The sequence below is a fragment of the Stigmatopora argus genome, chromosome 12 (assembly GCF_051989625.1).
Source record: "Stigmatopora argus isolate UIUO_Sarg chromosome 12, RoL_Sarg_1.0, whole genome shotgun sequence".
NCBI classification, from domain to species: Eukaryota; Metazoa; Chordata; class Actinopteri; order Syngnathiformes; family Syngnathidae; genus Stigmatopora; species Stigmatopora argus.
The window spans coordinates 11,386,208-11,406,127 of record NC_135398.1 but is presented as its reverse complement, the minus strand read 5'-3'; the positions used below and the strand labels follow the sequence as shown (position 1 = coordinate 11,406,127).

The window sequence follows — 19,920 nt, the reverse complement described above, 5'->3', positions numbered from 1 at the left end:
TTCCTATAAATCTGCAAAAGGGTTAGGGGCTTTGAAGGGCAGATTGAAGATGCAAGCAATTATTATCACTCACATATGCTAACCATTACAGGGCTCAAAGTTAACTGACTCGGGCAAGTAAAATATTATCACGGGCAAGGTGATGATGCACACGACATTCTCAATTGGACAGTTGCATTAAAAAATATATTACGGAGATGCCAAATGTGTTTTTGTTGTTGTTCAAATTGTATTTTTTGTCATAGGTTGCAGTACAACTTCTGCTGAAGACATGTTTTATATTTCACTTGCTTGGTGTCATTGTAGCATACAATGAGGCCACTGCAATTCAAAGTAGGTTATGGTCATTAATCTATGCTAACAACTATTCATTAGTTGCAATGGCTTGGCCTAGGATAGTATCTAGTCACTATGGGGTCCAAAGAGAGTAGTTATAGGGTCCCCATAACCACAAGAATTGTGTTATTGGCAAAAGCTTTTTTGTGCTATATGTTTACAAGGCGTTAGTCAATAATGATGAAAAGCATTTCTTGTTCCAAAATAAATAGTAAAGGGAATATTTGTCTAAAAATCTGCTCATGTGTGGGGTGTTATATTTTTGTGTTCTCTATTTTCTTTCTCATTCGAGCTTCTGATTGTGCTGGATGGGCAGGGTCCTATGACAAAACTTTAGGAACACAGTATGAAAGGACACCTGTCACAATCAGCTGTTGGCGGGCTACTGACTTGATTACTGTCACTATGTGCATTATATACTTCATAACAGGGCAAGTTCAAATTTAGCCCAGTTAAGAAAAAAAATCTAGCAAATCAAACTTTGCGGCCTGTAATGAGTAGGAACAAAATAAAACAATGGAATACTAAATGATGCTCAGTGAAAATGCGAAATGGTAAGTAGGTAAAACATTAAAAGATGATAAAAGGAAAAGTAAGATAAGATTTTTTGATGAATAAGTGGATCTAATGGAGAGCTGGTCTTAGTGAAGAAAGGGTTCCAAGGAATTTACGGGCCGGATTAAAGGGTTTGGGCAGGGGCTCACCTTGCTCTCACTGGCACTGCTGCTCACCTGGCTGTAGTCCCTGTTGAAGGTGTGCATCAGCAGACGCAGACACTGGGAGAGGGAAAAAACGATGGTTACTTATCCCAAAAGAAGACAGAAGAAATAAGTAGAGAGGCTGCACCTTGGCAGCCAGCTCCCTCTGCCTCTGGTTGGGGCTATCCAATCCCGGGCTGCTCGCGGGACTATGGGTCAGAACTGGACTTTTGGCAAAGTCGCTGATATCATTTCCCTTATAGAGAGCGTCTTGGCCAGCCAGCAGGGTGGCCTCCAACTTCTCCCTCAGTAACAGGTAATGACGGGTCTTCTCCACCTGAACAACACAAGTTAGATTCATATCATGAATGTGTGGCGTCCTGCAGGGATCTGCTCTTGATCCTCTTTTATTGTTTATGTTCTTAGTTTGGCTGGAGTGTGACTGAATTGGTTATTCACATCTCCATTTTAATGCTTTTATTAAAAGCAACACTGTCTCTTATCATGATTACAAACACGAATGAGAGAAGAAGGGGGCACTCGCTTTTATCTCAAGAAAAACGAACTATTGGAGTGCACTGTTCATAGGTCAGTCTAATAGATAATAATGAGTGCTACCTCTCCACCATAGAGTAATCTTTCAAAGTCTCTTTGTTCACCTCCTGAAGTAAACTGAGTTTTTCAAGCTCCCACTGGTGGTCCAAAATGAGGCTGTCACTACGAGGCCTCCACCCAGCCAGGTTTTCCTCTCCACGTACGTACGCCACAGAGGTGTCCAGCACTCGCCTGCGACGTCTCTGCATACCTGAGAAACACGAATGCATTCGTAAATGCAAATTTGGGGAAGTGGTAACCGGAAGCTCTTACCTGGACTCCCATTGTCAGCAACGTAGCAGAGAGTCACCTCGTAAACTCCGGTGACACGGTTACTGAGTGGGAGTGGTGATATAGTTAATATCAAAACAAATTTCATTAAGAATGTGCACGTATGGAAATTGTGAGAATTGTCAACCTCTCGGAAGGCCTGAAGCAGCCGGTACTGAAGAGATTTCGAATGGAACGAGACGCTCGGAGCTTGGTGTCGCGGGAGTAAAAAACCATGCAGAAATCTTTGGTGATGACGGTAGGCTGAGTGCAGTTCTCCATCTGATTAAAAGATGCACAATGCCATTCAAATACACCCATTCAAGTATTTTCGACAAGATACGTTTTAAAACAGCTAAAGAAAGTGGAATGCTTCTTAAAAACACTTGGAATTTAATATAATGTAATGGTCCACAATACCAGTATATGCTGGTCAAAGGTGCAAAAAAAGGTTTTTGTATCCTTTTTTTCAGTAGAAATTGCGACATTCCTTAGTTTGGACTTTTTCTGGATGTTTTACTATATTGGCAGAAAGCAAAACAGTCATACGGTATAGAGCAGGGGTGTCAAACTCATTTTTCGTCGCGGGCCACATGGTAGTTTCGATTACATCCGGAGGGCCGTTATGTCTTCCAACTAGGCTGCCAAAATTAATCGATTAATAAATTGACAGCTTTCTCGATCGTGCTAATCGATAGATCATTTTTGGACATTCAAATTAGTACAAATTTTTGCAATTATTGATTTAAAATGAGGAAACAGGAAATAATCTACAATCTTCATTTGAATTTCATCATAAAACAAAAAGTTAGCACTCATCATTTACTTTCTCGGGCCACACAAAATGATGCGGCGGGCCAGATTTGGCCCCCGGGCCACCACTTTGACACTTGTGGTATAGAGTATAGAAAGCCTATGGATAGCATACTAGCAAACTGCAAAAAAATCTGCAGCTAATTCTGGCTCTGACATAATTTTTTTAAAGATTATTTTTAGTGAGCAGGACCAAAGGATCTTGGAAAGGAAGACAAAATTTTCTTATTACCATAATTTTTGGATTATAAGTCACACCTGATTACAAGTCACATTTTGGGGGGAATTTTATTTGATAAAGTCTAAAACAAAGAACAAACATGTCATCTTGAAATGCATTTAAAATAATAATAAAATAAGTGAATTATTGAGGTGACAACAGGCTGATTAGAATTTTTAGCCCAATTTTTTTTAAAGTAATTACAATTTTTAGTAAGCCTGTTTTAATAAGTTACAGGCGCTTCTACGGGTTTGCCATGGTGACCTCTGCGGGGATAACCCTAAAGTCCAACCACCACCAATGTTGAAATGACCAACATAGGTCTTGAGTGCCCTCGTGCAGTTCACTGTAATAAAAACATGTCAAATAATATATTAATATGTGAATCATTTCACACATAAAGTCGTACTGGAGTATAAGTCGTACCCCCAGCCAAACTAAAACAAATAAACCTGCAACCTATAGTCCGGAAAATACGATAAACATTGTGTAGGTGCCTTCCTACTACATACTTGTCCATTTTGAGCAGGGAATGAGAGTGGCAAGTGACCAATATTACCTCTAGATAGGCCGAGAGGGTTATGTAGATCTTTTCTCCATAGGGCGTAACTCTGTTCAGGAGAAGGGAGTTGTGCATAGAGCTATCCCACGCGGCCTCAAACCGGTAGAAGGTCCTAACGTCAGAAAAAGAACAGTCAATGAATGTTTGAGAAAGACAAAATGAGTCAGCCACTTGGAAAAAATGGTAAGCCATGAGTCAGACTGATAAAGATATACCTATGATCAACTCCCAAGGAGACGCTGCCATTAGGGAAGAAAGAAATAGGAAATGAAATGTTAAAGGGGAAAATTTGATTCATGCAAAACAAAACAAAAAAAGCATAGATGTGGGTCATTAGAAGATTAAAGCACTAAAAGAGCATCTACTCATTGGTTTTCTAACTTTAGTGAGAAAATGAGTCAAAAGGTTTAAAATGGCTGGCAATATCAGCAATTGTGGTTTGAAGACAGGCAGTGAATAAGGATATTTATTTGCGTACTGTAACATATGGAACTGCGCCCTTAGTGAAGCACTATGAAATGAATATCATGCGATGCAAAACAGGCTTGAGTGGCCAGTCTGGTGGTGACAACTCTGCACTCCCTTCTGTTCTCAGCCCACGCTTGGGGATTGAACTGCCCTCACGGGAGTCGAGCGTGCCGACCGCTGAGCTAATGTGAGGATCGGCAGCTCAATCGACATTGGGAGGAATGTTAGCCGAATTTGCACAGCATGTATTTGCGCATGTTACATTTGCATACTTGTCATCGTGTTTGGGCCAGAAATATCCAGATGAAAGGATGTTCAAGGAGAGGATGTTGGGGTCTATGATGGTTTCATCAGCCTCCGGAGTGTTCCGAATGCGACCTAGTTTTGAACGAATACCAAAATATGATTGAAGAAAGGAAAGAAATAATTTCAAAATCCTTGACATGACATTTCTGTGTAAACTCACCAATAACCAGCTCTTTAACCTCCTTCCATTCAATGTCGTTTCCATTTTCATGAGCGATGGTTACTGTGATCCTTCTCTGAATACCCTGTAAAGGAAAATAATAATAAACTAAAAACCTTTACTTTATCATTACCATGTCCTCAATTTTTTTTTTCACTCATTGTTTGCCAATGACGGCAATAGACATCCAACCCGTTCAAAATCAACCTGAGTTAAATTTATTCAAAGTCCTAAATCTGGGAAGGCTCAGAGTAATCAATCACATGCACAAATATGCATCCTGTGTTTTTTTTCTTTAACTTTTCAAATCTTATCTCATTTTCTGCACCGCTTTATCCTCAATAGGGTCACGGGGGTGCTGGAGCCTATCCCAGCTGACACCGGGCCAGAGGCGGGGGACACCCTAAATCGGTAGCCAGCCAATCGCAGAGCACAAGGAGACGCACAACCATGCACACTCACATTTAGAGTGTCCAATCAGTCTACCATGCATGTTTTTGGAATGTGGGAGGAAACAGAGTACCCGGAGGAAACCCACGCAGGCCCGGGCGGAACATGCAAACTCCACACAGATGGACCCCAGAGCCGTGAGGCCGACGCCCTAACCACTCGCGCCACCGGGCCACCCTCTTTTCAAATCTATTTTAAAAAATGTATAATGGAATGTGTTCAGACCTGATGCAGGAGGTAAGTGCCATGGCAGGGCATTCCGCCTCGGTGGTCAACAACAGCTGGGATGTAACTAGAGACAGGAAGACGAAAAGTTAAAGCTGACAAATGTTAAGTACAGTATGGAGTACCAAAACATTAAGCTGATCCACCGGGCATCGTAGTTAAGTGGTATTGAGATCAAACTCACTCTCCGCTGGCTTCCAGCTCACAAATCTCAAAGAAAACCATGAGGTCATATTTAGAGTGACAAGGTCCGGCTGCAGAACGGGTGAGAGTGCTAAGTTTGGTGGCTGGCACTAAAATAAAACAAACAAAAAAGATTAGCTCATTACATTTTTAGCGAAAATACAGAAGGGTAAACAAGCAGGCCAAAAGATTCACTTAAGACCGAAAATAGGGTTGGGGGGAGAATTATAGCAGAAAATTAAAAAATGAATACATAAATATCAAAGCCAATGATGTAAAATGGAATTATTTTCCAATGATCTCTTACACTACACACGCAGTTGTTGGGAATAATTAATTAACAGATATGAATGACTGATTAGTCAGCAGATATGATAATACAAAGCTCTTGAGTAATTTATGATGCAAAGACAAGTTTTCTCCTGTTTCAGCTTGCTGATAATCGTAGTACTTTTTACGTATTTGTAGAAAATCAGTTGACTATCTGCTAGTTCAGGTCAAAAACCTCCACTATCATGATATAGTTACCATATGTATGTTGTAAGCGTAGCCTCTGTCTACTTAACGGATGAATTATTAACATTTTACACAACCCATATGTACATCGAATTTCTAGATCACTTAGGGTGAAGGCTATTCCAACAGAAAGGGAGACAATTCTTTGGACATGGCAAAAACAATTATACAACAGAAAATGATGACACAATATGCATTTGGATGGTTAAGCAAAGTTAGAAGCATTTCAATCTAGAATGATTTGGCATCATGGTAGCATTAGAAAGTGTCACTTAAGTAGCTAAAATGTGAGGTGGAGGGCTCAAGACAAGTTTGCTATATTTCTCACTTGTTGACTAAAAAGACGTTGCCACTCACCTGGTTTGGACAAAGGCATCACTCTGGGGAACTGCCGTCTCGAAGGTCTCAGTGGACTACAATGCAAAACAAAACAAAAAAAACACCATGTGGAAACGTTCCATGCTTCTTCTGTGCATTTCTTGAATCCTGACCTGATTAAATCCTTGCAGAGGGGTGGAAAAGGTTGTTTCTGATAGTGTCCAAACACCTCAAAAACAATGGGTTGGGTCTTGATGTACTCCACGAATGATTTTGTCACATCCACTGAGATCTAAGCAAGAAAATAATCACGTTCTATATCAAGTAGAGGTAATATCAATTTGTTTTTTGATCAAATTCTGTTCTTACGTTTTGCACGTGGTAGAAGCCAAGTGGTGGACCCCTGCCGGTGTTCTTCAGCGGCTCGGTGGAGAACGCTTCATCGTGCCGGTGAATAAAGCTGATGATCAAATATGAGAGGTTTATTTATTTATCCTTTACCCTTTTCCAGTAGCACGTCAAGATAACTACATCCAGCATTTTTTCAGGGGACAAGAGTGGCTTACTTTGTGGCGTCCTCACCTTATTGAGAATTCAAAACTGTGATCTTTCGCACGAATAGACAGGATTCAACATTTGGTGAGCGCTGTTCACTCACTTGAACTGGCAGAAGATGTCGGCGTACTCTGCTGAGATGCTGGAGGCCTGCAAGACGGTGACTCTAAAAGTGAAGTTGCTCCCTATCTTCAGGTGGGACAGAGCCTTCTCCGGTGAGAGCTCCAAAGGGAGATCGAGACCATAACCCAAGCTCTTCACGGGGCTGGGTGGAGGCTCCGGGGAAGCTAGAAGGAACAACGATAAAGATATGTTGTCCTTCCGGTCAACAGAGTGATGGCGCTGCCTCTCACCTTCACACGTGTTATTGTTGACTTCATCGGCAGAGATTCCTATTTCCACATTTTGACCTTCTCCTTCTACAATGCGAAGCTCCTCCTGCGATGTGTTGGAGTGTGAAAGACTGCCTGATGGACAAGACTCGGTCTGGAACTGGAAGAATGGGAAAACAAAAATATTGAGAAATAATAGCATTAATACAATACATTGCAATTTGGTTGGGGTTTCGTAAGCAGTGTAAGATTGCCTGCATAATAGGTAATGTTTACATGTAAGCTATTAACCCTTTCAAAACTGGTAGGGCAGTAACATGGTTATTTTTGTTTGTTATCATCTAGTGTTGTATAAATAAGGTTGACATGTAGCAGCACATAAAGAAACATAAATATGCATTTGTATTGATTATTGAATGTCGAAATATTGATCAAAACATTCTAGTTCATGGAAAAAAACTTTTAGCTATGCTTGTAGCTATCACTGTCAATGGCAGCCAATGAAGGTCAGAGCTGCACCTAAATAAGAATTGATGTCAAGGAATTATTTTCAAGTGACCATAATTGTATCTGGGGGGAGCTAAATTAGCCTGTGCTGAGGTAAAAGTGAACGGAGATGCTCAATTAAGTATCAGAATCGCAAAAAGTTGTTTGTGTGGTTTGGTGGGGAGCGGAAATGACACAATTTGTGTAATCGCCCTCTCTGGGCGTGATGATGTCGGCCTAAGAACAAAATATGCTGATGTATTAACAATTATGTGAGGCTCACTGTAAGCAGATCATTTCAAATGGTTTTATTTTAGTAGTAAGTGGAATTTTGACCTTAGCCCAAATTGGCTCATGAAATGTGATTATAGTGAAGGGTGTTGCAATGTTTTGTTGTATACTAGATATGTACAGTATATTCAGATAACTCTTCATAGCTTTGTAATGTCAATGAAAAGGTAATGTCTAGAATTCTGTTTTGAAGAAAAAAAACTTCAGCAGTGTCAGAAACCAAGTTGGATTTGTACTTTGTTGTTAACTGAAATTGAAATAAAAGAAATAGAGATTGATGCGCTTGAAAATATTCACCCATTATTCAAATAGATTTTTAAAAAATTCCAACAGAAAACAAATTTAAAACACGTAAATACAATATTTTGTTCTTGATTTTCAATAGAATCTCTAAAGCAGTTTAAATTTAAACATGAACATATATTCTATATTCAGAAAAAAGCTACAGTGCAACTTAATTCTTTAAAATATTTTCAATAAGAATATTCGGTTAATCTACAAAAATATGACGTCTGCCTCTCCGTTCTGAAACAATCAAATACATTTTAAGAAATATATTAATATATTCTCGAAAAATACTTTTAAGTTCACTATATATGAGACTGTTCTTGTACTATCATGACTTTTTCTAAGTAATAGACAGAAAAAATCAACAAGTAAATGTGCGCAGGATGATGATTTCAATATTGAATTACTTTTTATCCATAAACCACATGACTGTTTAGATCATAATGTTTTTTATGGTCACTAAATTGCGATTTTCTTTCTGTAAAACAAGTAAGATACAAGATGTGCATGTTAAATTCCTAAAATCCTAACTTTAACCTCACTAACTTTTAACTCAAAATGATAAAACCTATAGACTTTTTTTACTCTGAATAGGGGCACTAATCTATCTTGTATTTTTCATAGAAAGCACTAGAGCATTTCACCTTCTCAAACTGTTTATCTTCGAAGGAGATCTTGGCCGTGCCTGACTGTCTTACGCCAGAACCGTAATCTGGAGCTTCTTCATCCGCTGCAAAGATGACAAATGATTTGGAAATTGTCTCTCTGTTATGTACCAAATACAATTTCTCTACAAACCACTGACCAGAAATGGCCTGCACCGCCACTCTGAGAAAACCCTTCACTTCACCCTTCTCGCTCACGATGGCCACACGATGGACTAATGGAACCGGATAAAGCAGGTTGCTCAAGTACACAAATGCCCTGCGTAGAAGGACGGAAATTTGATTTAATCGGTGCATGTGTAGAGCGAGCCTAGTCAGAGAATTGCTACTTGCCTGCCAACTAGACGGAACCATGGAAATCGATCGTAGAAGGGGTCCCCGCCAGTAAGGGCCTGGTCACAGTCCTCTACGGCGCTGCTCGGGAGCTCAGCGGCCCGATCGTACATTTCTCTCATCAGGTCCAGTCGCTGCCTGCGCGGGAGAACAAATTCAGGACGGTTTAAATACCTCCAACAATGCCAAACTCTCACTAAAGATGGACGACTGACAATATTTACACGTGACCGGACGATTCGCCGAAAGGCTTTTCGCCGACGGACAGTTCGCCGAACGGACGTTTCGCCGAAACGGGATTCGCGCGCTCGCCCCGCCCCCGGATCATGTGTGTACATGTTTTTCAACCTCGGCCCACGGGCCATATACGGCCCATTACAGATAACATTCATTTAGTAATAACACGGACATGTACTGCCCCCCGCTGGACATATTTCTAAATACAAGTACCATATTTACATACCGGAGCTTTTCCAGCGTCCAATAATGCGTAGCTCCGTTCTTTTGGTCCTGCACTTCCACGGCAACGATGGTCCGAGGGAACGGTCTCCTCTCCCTCTCCTTGGTATCGCTGGGAGGTAGCAAGTCGCCAGGCAGGGGAGAGTAGAGGGTGTCTGTCAGAAGAACGAACTGGAACTGCACCTAGTGACATACCAGTCGAAAAGTGAAGACTGATTCATCAGCAGAGATAATAGAGTTGAATTTAGCTAGATGTTTCTAAAAAAGGATTTTAATCAAAGTTAAAGTGATTAGCTATTTCCCCTACCTTCTTCTTAAGCTCCACACTAATAGCGTTGGCCTCCTTGAGGAAGATGGCGTTGCCCCAAAGCAGATCCCGAAGTGAGGTGAACTGGTAAAAACGCCACTTCCGGAAAGCCCACAGAGCCAGCTCCGTCTCATGCTGGGTCCACGGCACTAGAGGGCAAAGGGAATCACAAATTATGCATTACGTCACCATAGAAACACTAACTGCCTTTGACTGCATCTAAAACCAATTGAAATGGAAGAGTTGGCAGTAATCAATTGCCGTTGTCAGGGCTATTAAAATATGACCATTGCCAATTCAAGCAGATTGGACGTGAAATTAATGTTGTTTTCCAGCTAACTTCACCTTCTTCCTCCGGTTCTTCTTCCTCCTCGGGTGACTCTAGGTAGCGAGAGTCTACCTGCTTCTGGAGAGCCTCCAGTTTACTCTCATAATCCTAGAGTAAGAAAACAAATATCCACAATAACAGACAAGAGGGCCTGTTGTATTCCAACGACATGTTACCAATACAAATTACATGTACTTACCAGCCTTTGTTGCTCAAGTAAGATACTGGCTTCTTCTCTTTCTTTACGATATTGATCCTCAAGCTCTTGAAGCCTGAAATGGATTTAATGTGATTTATTTGCTTGAAGCCTCTGCAGAGGACCAACATTTTTATTGTTGTACTAAAAGGACAATTATTGATTCCTGTATTGGGACACATTATAAATATAATAAATATTTTATAGGATGGTTTTGTTTTGGTTCCTATTTGAAGAAATTCTAGTGTTGGAGCAGGAGCACGCAGCAGAATAAAAATATTAAATGAAATTAAAAGACTATAAATATGTATTTCCTTTAAATCTTCTCTAATTTTGTGTTTCATCGGTTTATCTAATAAAAATAATAAAAACAATCATAAAAATAATTAAATAATACAAAAGCACAATAATTCAAAAGCTGTATGTCATAAAACTGTAACATAGAAAACTTTTTTACATTTTGTTTCAACTGTAATTTTATCCCATAAAACTTGAAAAAAATGAAAAAATATATGTACAAAAAATCAGTTTGTATGAGGGCATCTTTAAATCTTAATCTATTTATAAATCTTGTTTTCCATTCATTTATGATATTTAAATGGTGTGTATATTATTATTATATGTATAGAAACGTTTTCAATTTAGGCCCTTTGTACGGATGCAATATTGGGTTAAAAATATTCAAAACAGTACAGTAATCTATCTCCCCAGTTTACGGATCGATTATCGCTGATTCACCACATCGCGGTTTGGATTCCGCCAATATTTATGAAAAGTTTAGAGTGCTAATAATGATAATAATATGTAATGGGGAAAAAGGGCAAGTCATAATTGGAGATTATTTCACGGGTCACCTGAACGCAGTGTCTACCTTTGTTAACTAAATCACAGTACAGAGTGGGTTTTAAAAGTCCAAATATTAAATAGACACCACAAAAACATAGTGGCAGGTCTTGGAACCTATTAACCGTGGGAAACGAGATATTACTGTACATTGCAGATAAATATCATTTTAAAGTAATATAGGTTAAAAGCTACTTTGAAACCTTATTACTTTTCAATCAGCCTAATTTTCCTCTTTTTGGAGTTTTTCCATTTGCATTGCACGATGCCTATGTAATGTTTTATCTTTGCTCTCTATACTGCATGTGAAAAGTATGCAGCCGATCAATCGGCATCGTCACGGCACCTCTGCTCCATCTCCTGCTTCATATCGATGCCTTGCTTCTCCAGCAGTTCCCTCTGAGCGAAAGCCCAGTCGACCGGCTCCACGGGGGTCTCGGCGCATGGCGTCCTCTCGCGCTCCAGCCGAGCCTGCTCGGGGTCGGTGAAGCGGAAAACGTGACTCTTGCCCATGATGATGCGGTTTCCTACATTGTAGAGAGTATGTCAAATTGTCCTGTTGTAAATGGGAGATTTTAGCATTCGGTGATACCTGAGCGCAGCACGGTCGGCGACGTCACTCGCTTCCCGTTAACATACGTCTCTGCATCGTCGCAGGGCTCCAGAACCACACAACCTGTTGGATGAAAAACATTGACATGAAAATAAATAACCGTTTCCAATTCCTTCTAATTGTGTTCATTAAAGTAAACACCTTCTCCCAAAGGGCCTGTGGTGCTACTGAAGGTACAGTGCTCATCTCGGATAAAATGTCCACTGAGCACAATGTCCTGGCGTGCCTTGGCATCATCGCGACCAACCCTAATTGAGGGCAGATACTTCCATTAAAGTGACATGCAAATGTCATTTACAAACACATAAAATACAAACACAACATACTTTGTGATGCCGTCTTTAATGTAGTACAGCAGACACTCGGACATCAGCGGATCCTCGTTCAGGTTGACCAGATGCGGCGTCTAAACAAGAAAAAAACATGCTCAAGAATGCATTCACATTTGGACAGAAGTTTAGAATCTTGACCTTTTTCGGGGAGAAAACACCAACAGTGCCACCGTCTTCCCGCATGGCAACACCCATCTCAGCAAGCAGGGCCTCTCTGCAAAGAAAGTCTTGTTGTGAGTAAAATTGTTTGCAGTTAACGAATAAATAAAAGCCTATATTTGGTATTTCACAATTGTACAATGAAATTGAGGTGTTTTTTACAGTGCAAATAGTCAAAGTGCAAAGTAGTATAATATCGAAATCTTCAAATATTAACTAAAAAGAGAAAAAGGTCAAATAAAATAATATGGAAATATATTACACAGCGTTTAAAATAACAGCAATATATAGATATAGATCAAGGGTGTCAGACTCGGGTTGGTTCGCGGGCCGCTTTAACGTCAACTTGATTTCACGTGGGCCGATCATTTTAGATATTATTATATATTTAGATTTGTTTTTATAAGTGGATTAAAAGAACTGGATTAAAAGCTCTGAATATTCCGTTTTTTATAGATCTAAAACAATGTTTATTTTAGCTTTTTTAATATATTTTTAGATTTTACACAAAAAAATTGATCTAACAACACAGAAAAATTGATTAAAAAATTACAATTATTGATTTAAAAGGGCGTAAATCAGGAAATGTAATATACATCTATACTCTTCATTTTAATTTGATCCTAAAACAGAAAGTCGGCACTTATGATTTACTTTCCCAGGCCACACAAAATGATGCAGCGGGCCAGATTTGGCCCCCGAGCCGCCACTTTGACTCATGTGATATAGATAATGGAGTGTCATTGTTCAGCCACGCCTCGCTGGTCAAATGGATTGTGAATCTATCATAGTCAATGGTTGAAAATTAGTTAATAGGTTTAAATGAGATGTTAAAATACTAAATTCTTAGAGCTGTAGTGTAATTTAACTTTGGGTGATATACTAGAATTGCGTGTCAGGTTAGTGGTGAAGTTTGAATGCATAATCATGTTTCTCAATTGAGCTACCCGAGAGTAAAGAAAAAAAAAGAGTTGTGATTTAGGCAACATAACTCTCAGATGAATTGAACCAACCTTTCCATGCGAATGGCTTCAGTACGTCGGAGTTTTTCTTCCCAAGTTTCATTGAGTTCTGCAATGATTTTCTCTGTTTCCTGTTGGGAAAATAAATCTCATATAAAAATGCTCACACAATCACCTCATGTAGAGTATAAACCCTTACACTTTTTTGTCACTAAGGGGACCTAAAAATGGTCTACCATGTAAATCAAATGAATTTTCTGTATGAAAATACAATAAAATGGAATGCCAATTACTCATTGGCAGCAATTGACATTGGCACTGAAATGTGATAATTAATAGCTAGCCCTACCATTTCAAATGGATTAGAAGTCCAATCTGCCAAATTATTTTTGAAATATAATTTCTTATTTGTTTTTAATGGGCCTTGATGAATTTGTGTGTTTTAAGAGAGAATAAAAATTGGAGAACCATGAAACAAGGCAAAGAGCAAGAGTATTTACATATCATAATAAGAATTATTTTTTAACTATAATTTATCATTTATTTTTAATGGGCCCTGATGAATTTGAGTGTGTTTTAAGGGAGAATAAAAATAAGAGAACCATGAAACAAGGCAAAGAGCCACAGTATTTACAAAACATGATAAGAAGCAAAGAGCAGAATTTATTTTGGCCCGGAGCCGTATGCGGCTCGAGAGCCACGTGTTCGCCACCCGTGATTTAGAGCGAGGCACCGTTCTCTTTCTTATGGTTTCCCTTTTCCGCTTCCACGCATCCTACCTTCAGCCTCTCGATGGCCTCCTCGCTAGCCGGGCTGAAAATGCGATCGTGCAGGTTGCTGATGGAGGCGGCGCGACTGGTCATGGCCGACAGTGAAGGGGAGGGGCTCATGCCCGTCATGGCATTAGTCACTGTGGAAAGATCACCCCTTTGATTGACAGCCTGGCGATCATTCACAAAGTTCTTGTAATCGCACAGGTCTGTCAGAAAGAGATGGACGGACGGACGGAAGGAAGGAAGGTGGGGAAAGGACAATCATTGAGGAGAAACACCGGGGAGACGGGACACGCAGAGTCACGGATAAGAGGAAGCAAACGAGGGGGAAACAGGGAGGAATAGAAAAAAAGAAGAGAATGCTCAAATAAATAGAATTGTGGATTGTACCAAAGCAAGAGCAAAATAAGAAAAGAATCAACTGAATTTTGTAATCCCTTAACTTTCACTAAACTACATTAAGACAAACGAATGACAGATTAAAGGAAAACATAGCTTTCAAGTGTTTTAGGCACTTTTATGACTTGTTTGACATTTATATTGAGAATTGTCCAAACTGCAAATAACAAAAATAAAATGCATTACCACAAAAAAATCAGAACAATTAAAAGTTAGAAATTTCATTTTGAGGCAATATGTATGCTAAAGTTTATTTCAGCCAATCTGATTCAAGCCATTCTAATGTCGAAATGTTCAATATGGCTCAAAATGCCTTATTTTTTTAAAGAAGACGACATTTTTGAAAAGAAAATTCTCCAATTGATAAATGGTAGGGTTGCATCAATGAATAATCATTTGTAGACATTGAATACCCCCCAATTGAGCAGGTCTTTGAAATTTCAGCCTCTGAATAGTAAATATTCTCTAATATAATATATTTAGTCTTCTACCAGAGCAGACAGATTCTCTTTAACATGTTGTTTCCAAGTTTTTTCAAGTCTTAAATTTCATCAAAATAAATCTTTTGCAAACATCTGTTTTCACTTTGAAATAGAATGATCAAGATGTTTTCCAATTTTCTTAATTTGAATTCGTTTTTACATCTTGTGTCTAAAACATATTTATAATAAAACAATTTAAATCTTCAAAAACATCAATTATTAAAAAAGTTAGTCGCCAACATGATGAATACACTTGACTAATTCAAATACTTAAAAAAACAACTTAAAATTAGAAGAGTAATCGAACAAATATTCTGATTTTTCTTTTTCTTTTATCTAATGCTCTACAGTTATAAATTATTTGTTCTGCTCGTCAGCATTAACAAGCCTTATTCCTTTCCTAGTCATTTATTTCCAATAATTTGTCACCCGTCTGCACTTGCCGTGTTTATGGAAAGAAAGCAAGAATGAAGCAAGTCTCCACAGCCCGAGAATTCCTCCGAATCACTTAAAGTTCTACAGTACGTGCTATTCAGTCGTTGACAGCGCACGCTCCAAAGCATCGCTCTCCACACGCATAGGACACGCAAAATAACGAACTCAATGGGAATGTCCAATGCAATCTGAGTAAGGCTTGACTTAATAAATCAACTATAATGTGTATTAATGAATTCAGCTTTACAGTGAGCTCAAATATTAAATACAATTGCACAATCAAATGAAAGCCAATGCAAGCAGTTGAAAAACTGTTGTCACACTACATATTTGTAGTTGTTTGGAACCTAACTGATCTACACACAGAGATGTTTCACATTTTTCTTATGCTGTCATTTTGCTTTATATAGCATTACAATATGTAGGTGAATCTCAATAATTTGACTATTTGCGAAACACTTAATCTTTTTTTAGAACTGTCAAGATTAGACATTGTGCGTGTCAATGGGAAAATAAATAGTAAATCAAATAAATAGTCGTGGAAACTAGGGGAATAAAGCTAATAAGTCATATAATGAAGTTATAGGAGAGGGTGGTTGAGGCTAAACTAAGTACTGACATCCTGAAAAAAATGTATTATATGAAAAACATGAATAATATCTAATATCCAAATCTAGAAATTAGGTAGACATTGCTTTGAATTTGGATCATAAACAAGTTGACTTTTAAATGTAAAATTTTCTACAGTTGCTTGTTTTTTGTTTTTGTTTTAAACTAAATCCTCTGAAAGTATCAGTAAAAATGTATATGATTTGCAAAAGTAAGCTTCTAAGTGGTTCGGGGGGAAAAAAACGATAAATCCAGACTAGGCATTGGATGTCATGATATTTTGCAGATGTATTGAATTAAAATTAAAACCCTTGAATGATGACATTTTGCAAAACGATCAATTTATATAATTCCCTGTGTTTTAGTCATCGTGTCTGGGGTCTCGTTATTTTGCTCTCTAGTGTGGAGGATCATGTTCTTTCATTTGCAAAGCTCAAGCGTGCTCGTGTTATACACACGTTGTAAACTGCTGATGAAGGGGTCGCCACATCGATACGCTGACGAGAGAAAAAGAGGAGGAAAACGCTTGAACCTCCTAGCGTTACTTACTTTCATCATGTTAAACAAGTGAGAATGAAATACCGGAGATGGGTGTTAGTCACATTAAGTGCAAATTTAGGTAAGGCTCTAGCAGGTCCCAAAGTCACTACGATTAAAAAAAAGTCACGTAGCTCAAGTTTGGTTTCAGCAAGTCTCGCCTTCCACAGTCACAACATACAGTGTACTCACCTATTGAACAGTTAATACTCAGTATGTGTACTTTTGTTACTTACGTAGCTGTACTATGACATTGACAATCACACTGCCTTTATTTCAAAATCAGTTTCTATATTAATTACTACTCTGTCCAATTTAAAGGTTTGATCTGTTGTGTTATGTTATGTTATATTATATGTTATGTGTTGTGTTGTTATGTTGGGTTATGTTACGTTATGTGCTATGCGTTTTGTAATATGCTGTCTTACGCTACGTTATATAGTATGTACATAAAGTCTTTTTCAAAGTTTCACCCAACCGAGCATGTCCATAGTCCTAAAATTAGCAAGTAAAATAATGTCTCTGGTGTCCCCCATCTCTGTGAAATTGTTTATCTAATGAGATATTTTTTGTATTTTTATTTTTATCATAATGACACGGCTGTCTTAAAACTCACTCTCAATGATGTCGCCCAATCCCTGAGCGTAGAGAAGATCTTTGAGGCGCGCCACCTCCTCTTTCAGCTCGCGCACCAGACGATTGTTCGGGTCCTCGTTGATGACGGCGTTGCAGCGGATCTGCTTGGCGCGGTCGGCATACCTGCAAAAGGTGTGAAACATGAGGGCAATGTTGAAAATGAAGTACATGGATGATAAGATTTGATATTATCTGATCTATAATCTGTTATTTTATTTAGTAGTATGATCTTTTATTCAGTTTACAAATGTTTCATTCTCAATAATAATATCATCGGTCACTCACCTCAATGTACTGAGAGTCTCATCATAGTTTATATCAGCAGGGCTGAGAGCAGCCACCATGGCTGTACGGGAGTTTCCACCTAAAAATGGGAAAAAGGCACTGTTTTTTGCCACCCCAAAATAGAACATTTCTTGATATGTACAGTTGAAGTCTGGAAGTTGAAAGCACATACCTAAGTTCTCCCTCAGCAGCCAGGTCAGGACAGAATCTCTGTAGGGGATGAAACTCTCCACTTTCTTCTTCTTCTTATTGTTCTGCACACATTAAAGAATGTTGTATTTGCTTAACATAGACAAGTACAGTAATACCTCTACATACGAGCAACTCTACCTACGAGATGCTCGAGATACGAGGAAAATTTCGAGCAAATAATTCACTCTAGATACGAGAAAGATTTCGAGATGCGAGAAAGCCAGGTGGCCATGAAATGAGAGGCTGTTTATCATTGTAGTGCACTGTCTTTTATTTGCCGCATCTCTTTCGTGTATAACAGATATCTACGAGCACCGAACGATTTCTTCACACGAGTTTCTCCTACACATGGACCACGAAACGCACAACCTGCATGCACGGGCAAAAAGAGGGCTTTCTGGGTAATGAAGTATACTCGTGCACACAACAACAATAGTCAATGGCACCCTTTCTCAGAATAAAACTTCATTACCCACAATCAATACGTGGGTAGGCTGAGCTGTTGCATTTCCTGTTTTCCTTCCTTAGCCTGTTAGCTCACGCGATCGCTCATTCAAGACTACAGACGCTCCCCTACTTACGAACATTCAACTTACGAACAACGGTAAATACGAACATGTCTGCAAATTGCGTTTAAGTCCAAAAATGTTCGCAAGTCCAATTTTGTATTTCGCGTCTTTTTCGGAGTAGTACTTCTTTCCGCCGCTAATACCGACGCCTGGCGCTGTGAGAGCTCAGCTCACCCAGCATCTACCTTCTTCTTCGTTGCAATGCGGAAGTGCGTGAATGTATCTCCAGTGTGCAAAGAACCTTTTTCATTTGTATCATTAAATATCTCATGCATCCAATATTGAATATGGTTGGTAAAAAGCTAAAGGCTTCTATTGAGGGAGTTGCAAGGAAGAGGCAAGCCATTTCATTTGAAACGAGTGGCAATAATAACGAAGCTTGATGCGCGAGAGAGTGGTGAGCGTTGCACATTCAGTACCATTTATAAACAGAAAGATCGAGCAGCAGGACCCAAATATTGAACGTTGCACAAAGTTTGCAAATCAATTGAATGATGCCATACAGTGCTACTGCATCATTTATGATGAAAAAAAGAAGAAAACTGTGCAATCGTCATTAGGTCGCTTCTTTTGGCCAGTTTCTAATACATAAATCTATCTCTCTCTCTACAGTACTGTACATATTCTCTCCATTTTATTAAAATTTTTTTTTTCAGTACAAACCAATGCGTGTTACTTATACAAGCCTTAAACATACAAATGCACTTATATAAACCTTCAATATACTTATATAGGCCTTAAACATAAATTATAATACAAAATATAGCACTAAATCAACTTACAAACAAATTCAACTTATGAACAATCGCTCGGAACCAATTGCGTTCGTAAGTTGAGGAGTGTCTGTACTTCTCGTTGTCAAGTGATCGTGCGTTATCCTATTGTGAGGACATTTGTGTGCATCATTTTCGGAAACAGCTAACCGGCCAGGAGAAGAAAGGTAAAACAAATTAAAACAAAATTCAGTTTTGTGTTAAGTTACATTAAACGTATGTTTGAGTGTGTCTGTATATATTAATCCAAGTTAATTTAAATTTGTTTATTCGGTTACGAGTGCGTTGCCGTGGATAAAGTCCCACTGAACCCCCCCCCCCCCCCCCCCCGCCTGCTTCTATGTCCGTCTGTGTATCCTCCGCGAAATGCGTCTAATTTTAGTTCTATTAAACACATTTTATTACTATTACACCACTAGTTATGTGTTACTTTGTTAATAGATGGCGAATTAGAAGAAATAAAACATTTTTTCCAATCCAATATCCTGTTTTTGGTGTTTTTTCAGAGGGTTGGAAAGAATTAATTTGTTTTTAGTTCATTTCAATGGGAAACGTTCGCTCGAGTTACGAGAAGATCGACATACGAGCTCAGGCCCGGAACAAATTAGGCTCGTATGTAGAGGCACCACTGTACACAACATGAAAATATTTGGCAAAGTTCTGTAGAGCTCACCTTGTTTGGGGCGGAGTCCTGACAGAATGTAGAGGAGAGATACCAACAATTGTGAAAAATACAGTCATTTTGAAATTGTGGACAGAAATCCCAGTTCCCTCAAACTCTGTCAAAATGATCAGATTCAAGATTGACTGTAATATAGTTTGGGATGAAAACCTACCTGCTCAGCTAAAGCTGAGATAACTTTGCCAAGTGTGGTCAAAGATTTGTTGATGTTGGCTCCTTCCTAAAGCCGCAAAAATATTTCAAAGTCAATGAAATTCAAGAAATTCTGGGGTCGTGATTT

General features: G+C 38.9%; 1 protein-coding gene across 7 annotated transcripts in view; it reads right to left on the bottom strand.

Annotated features, from left to right (window-relative positions):
- The window catches only part of kif1ab (kinesin family member 1Ab), a 31,868-nt gene that overhangs the window by 6,059 nt on the left and 5,889 nt on the right, over window positions 1-19,920 (bottom strand). Inside the window, exons 9-44 of one of the 7 annotated variants that reach the window (XM_077616021.1) lie at window positions 19,795-19,860; window positions 19,632-19,649; window positions 17,597-17,678; window positions 17,425-17,503; window positions 17,120-17,262; window positions 16,425-16,463; window positions 14,048-14,247; window positions 13,320-13,399; window positions 12,286-12,361; window positions 12,142-12,221; window positions 11,957-12,063; window positions 11,795-11,878; window positions 11,549-11,729; window positions 10,363-10,435; window positions 10,181-10,271; window positions 9,836-9,984; window positions 9,533-9,711; window positions 9,070-9,207; window positions 8,877-8,995; window positions 8,716-8,801; window positions 7,028-7,166; window positions 6,778-6,961; window positions 6,489-6,579; window positions 6,293-6,411; window positions 6,159-6,214; window positions 5,287-5,395; window positions 5,103-5,169; window positions 4,428-4,512; window positions 4,234-4,339; window positions 3,709-3,732; window positions 3,491-3,605; window positions 2,047-2,180; window positions 1,902-1,963; window positions 1,694-1,839; window positions 1,183-1,371; window positions 1,041-1,112 (exon numbers count right to left, since the gene is read on the bottom strand). In XM_077616021.1, the coding sequence (XP_077472147.1) occupies window positions 1,041-1,112; window positions 1,183-1,371; window positions 1,694-1,839; window positions 1,902-1,963; window positions 2,047-2,180; window positions 3,491-3,605; window positions 3,709-3,732; window positions 4,234-4,339; window positions 4,428-4,512; window positions 5,103-5,169; window positions 5,287-5,395; window positions 6,159-6,214; window positions 6,293-6,411; window positions 6,489-6,579; window positions 6,778-6,961; window positions 7,028-7,166; window positions 8,716-8,801; window positions 8,877-8,995; window positions 9,070-9,207; window positions 9,533-9,711; window positions 9,836-9,984; window positions 10,181-10,271; window positions 10,363-10,435; window positions 11,549-11,729; window positions 11,795-11,878; window positions 11,957-12,063; window positions 12,142-12,221; window positions 12,286-12,361; window positions 13,320-13,399; window positions 14,048-14,247; window positions 16,425-16,463; window positions 17,120-17,262; window positions 17,425-17,503; window positions 17,597-17,678; window positions 19,632-19,649; window positions 19,795-19,860 (3,768 nt within the window). Of the gene's footprint in view, window positions 1-1,040; window positions 1,113-1,182; window positions 1,372-1,693; window positions 1,840-1,901; window positions 1,964-2,046; window positions 2,181-3,490; window positions 3,606-3,708; window positions 3,733-4,233; window positions 4,340-4,427; window positions 4,513-5,102; window positions 5,170-5,286; window positions 5,396-6,158; window positions 6,412-6,488; window positions 6,580-6,777; window positions 6,962-7,027; window positions 7,167-8,715; window positions 8,802-8,876; window positions 8,996-9,069; window positions 9,208-9,532; window positions 9,712-9,835; window positions 9,985-10,180; window positions 10,272-10,362; window positions 10,436-11,548; window positions 11,730-11,794; window positions 11,879-11,956; window positions 12,064-12,141; window positions 12,222-12,285; window positions 12,362-13,319; window positions 13,400-14,047; window positions 14,248-16,424; window positions 16,464-17,119; window positions 17,263-17,424; window positions 17,504-17,596; window positions 17,679-19,631; window positions 19,650-19,794; window positions 19,861-19,920 lie in introns of all 7 variants that reach the window. The other 6 variants (XM_077616016.1, XM_077616019.1, XM_077616014.1 and 3 more) reach the window with 6 other exon arrangements.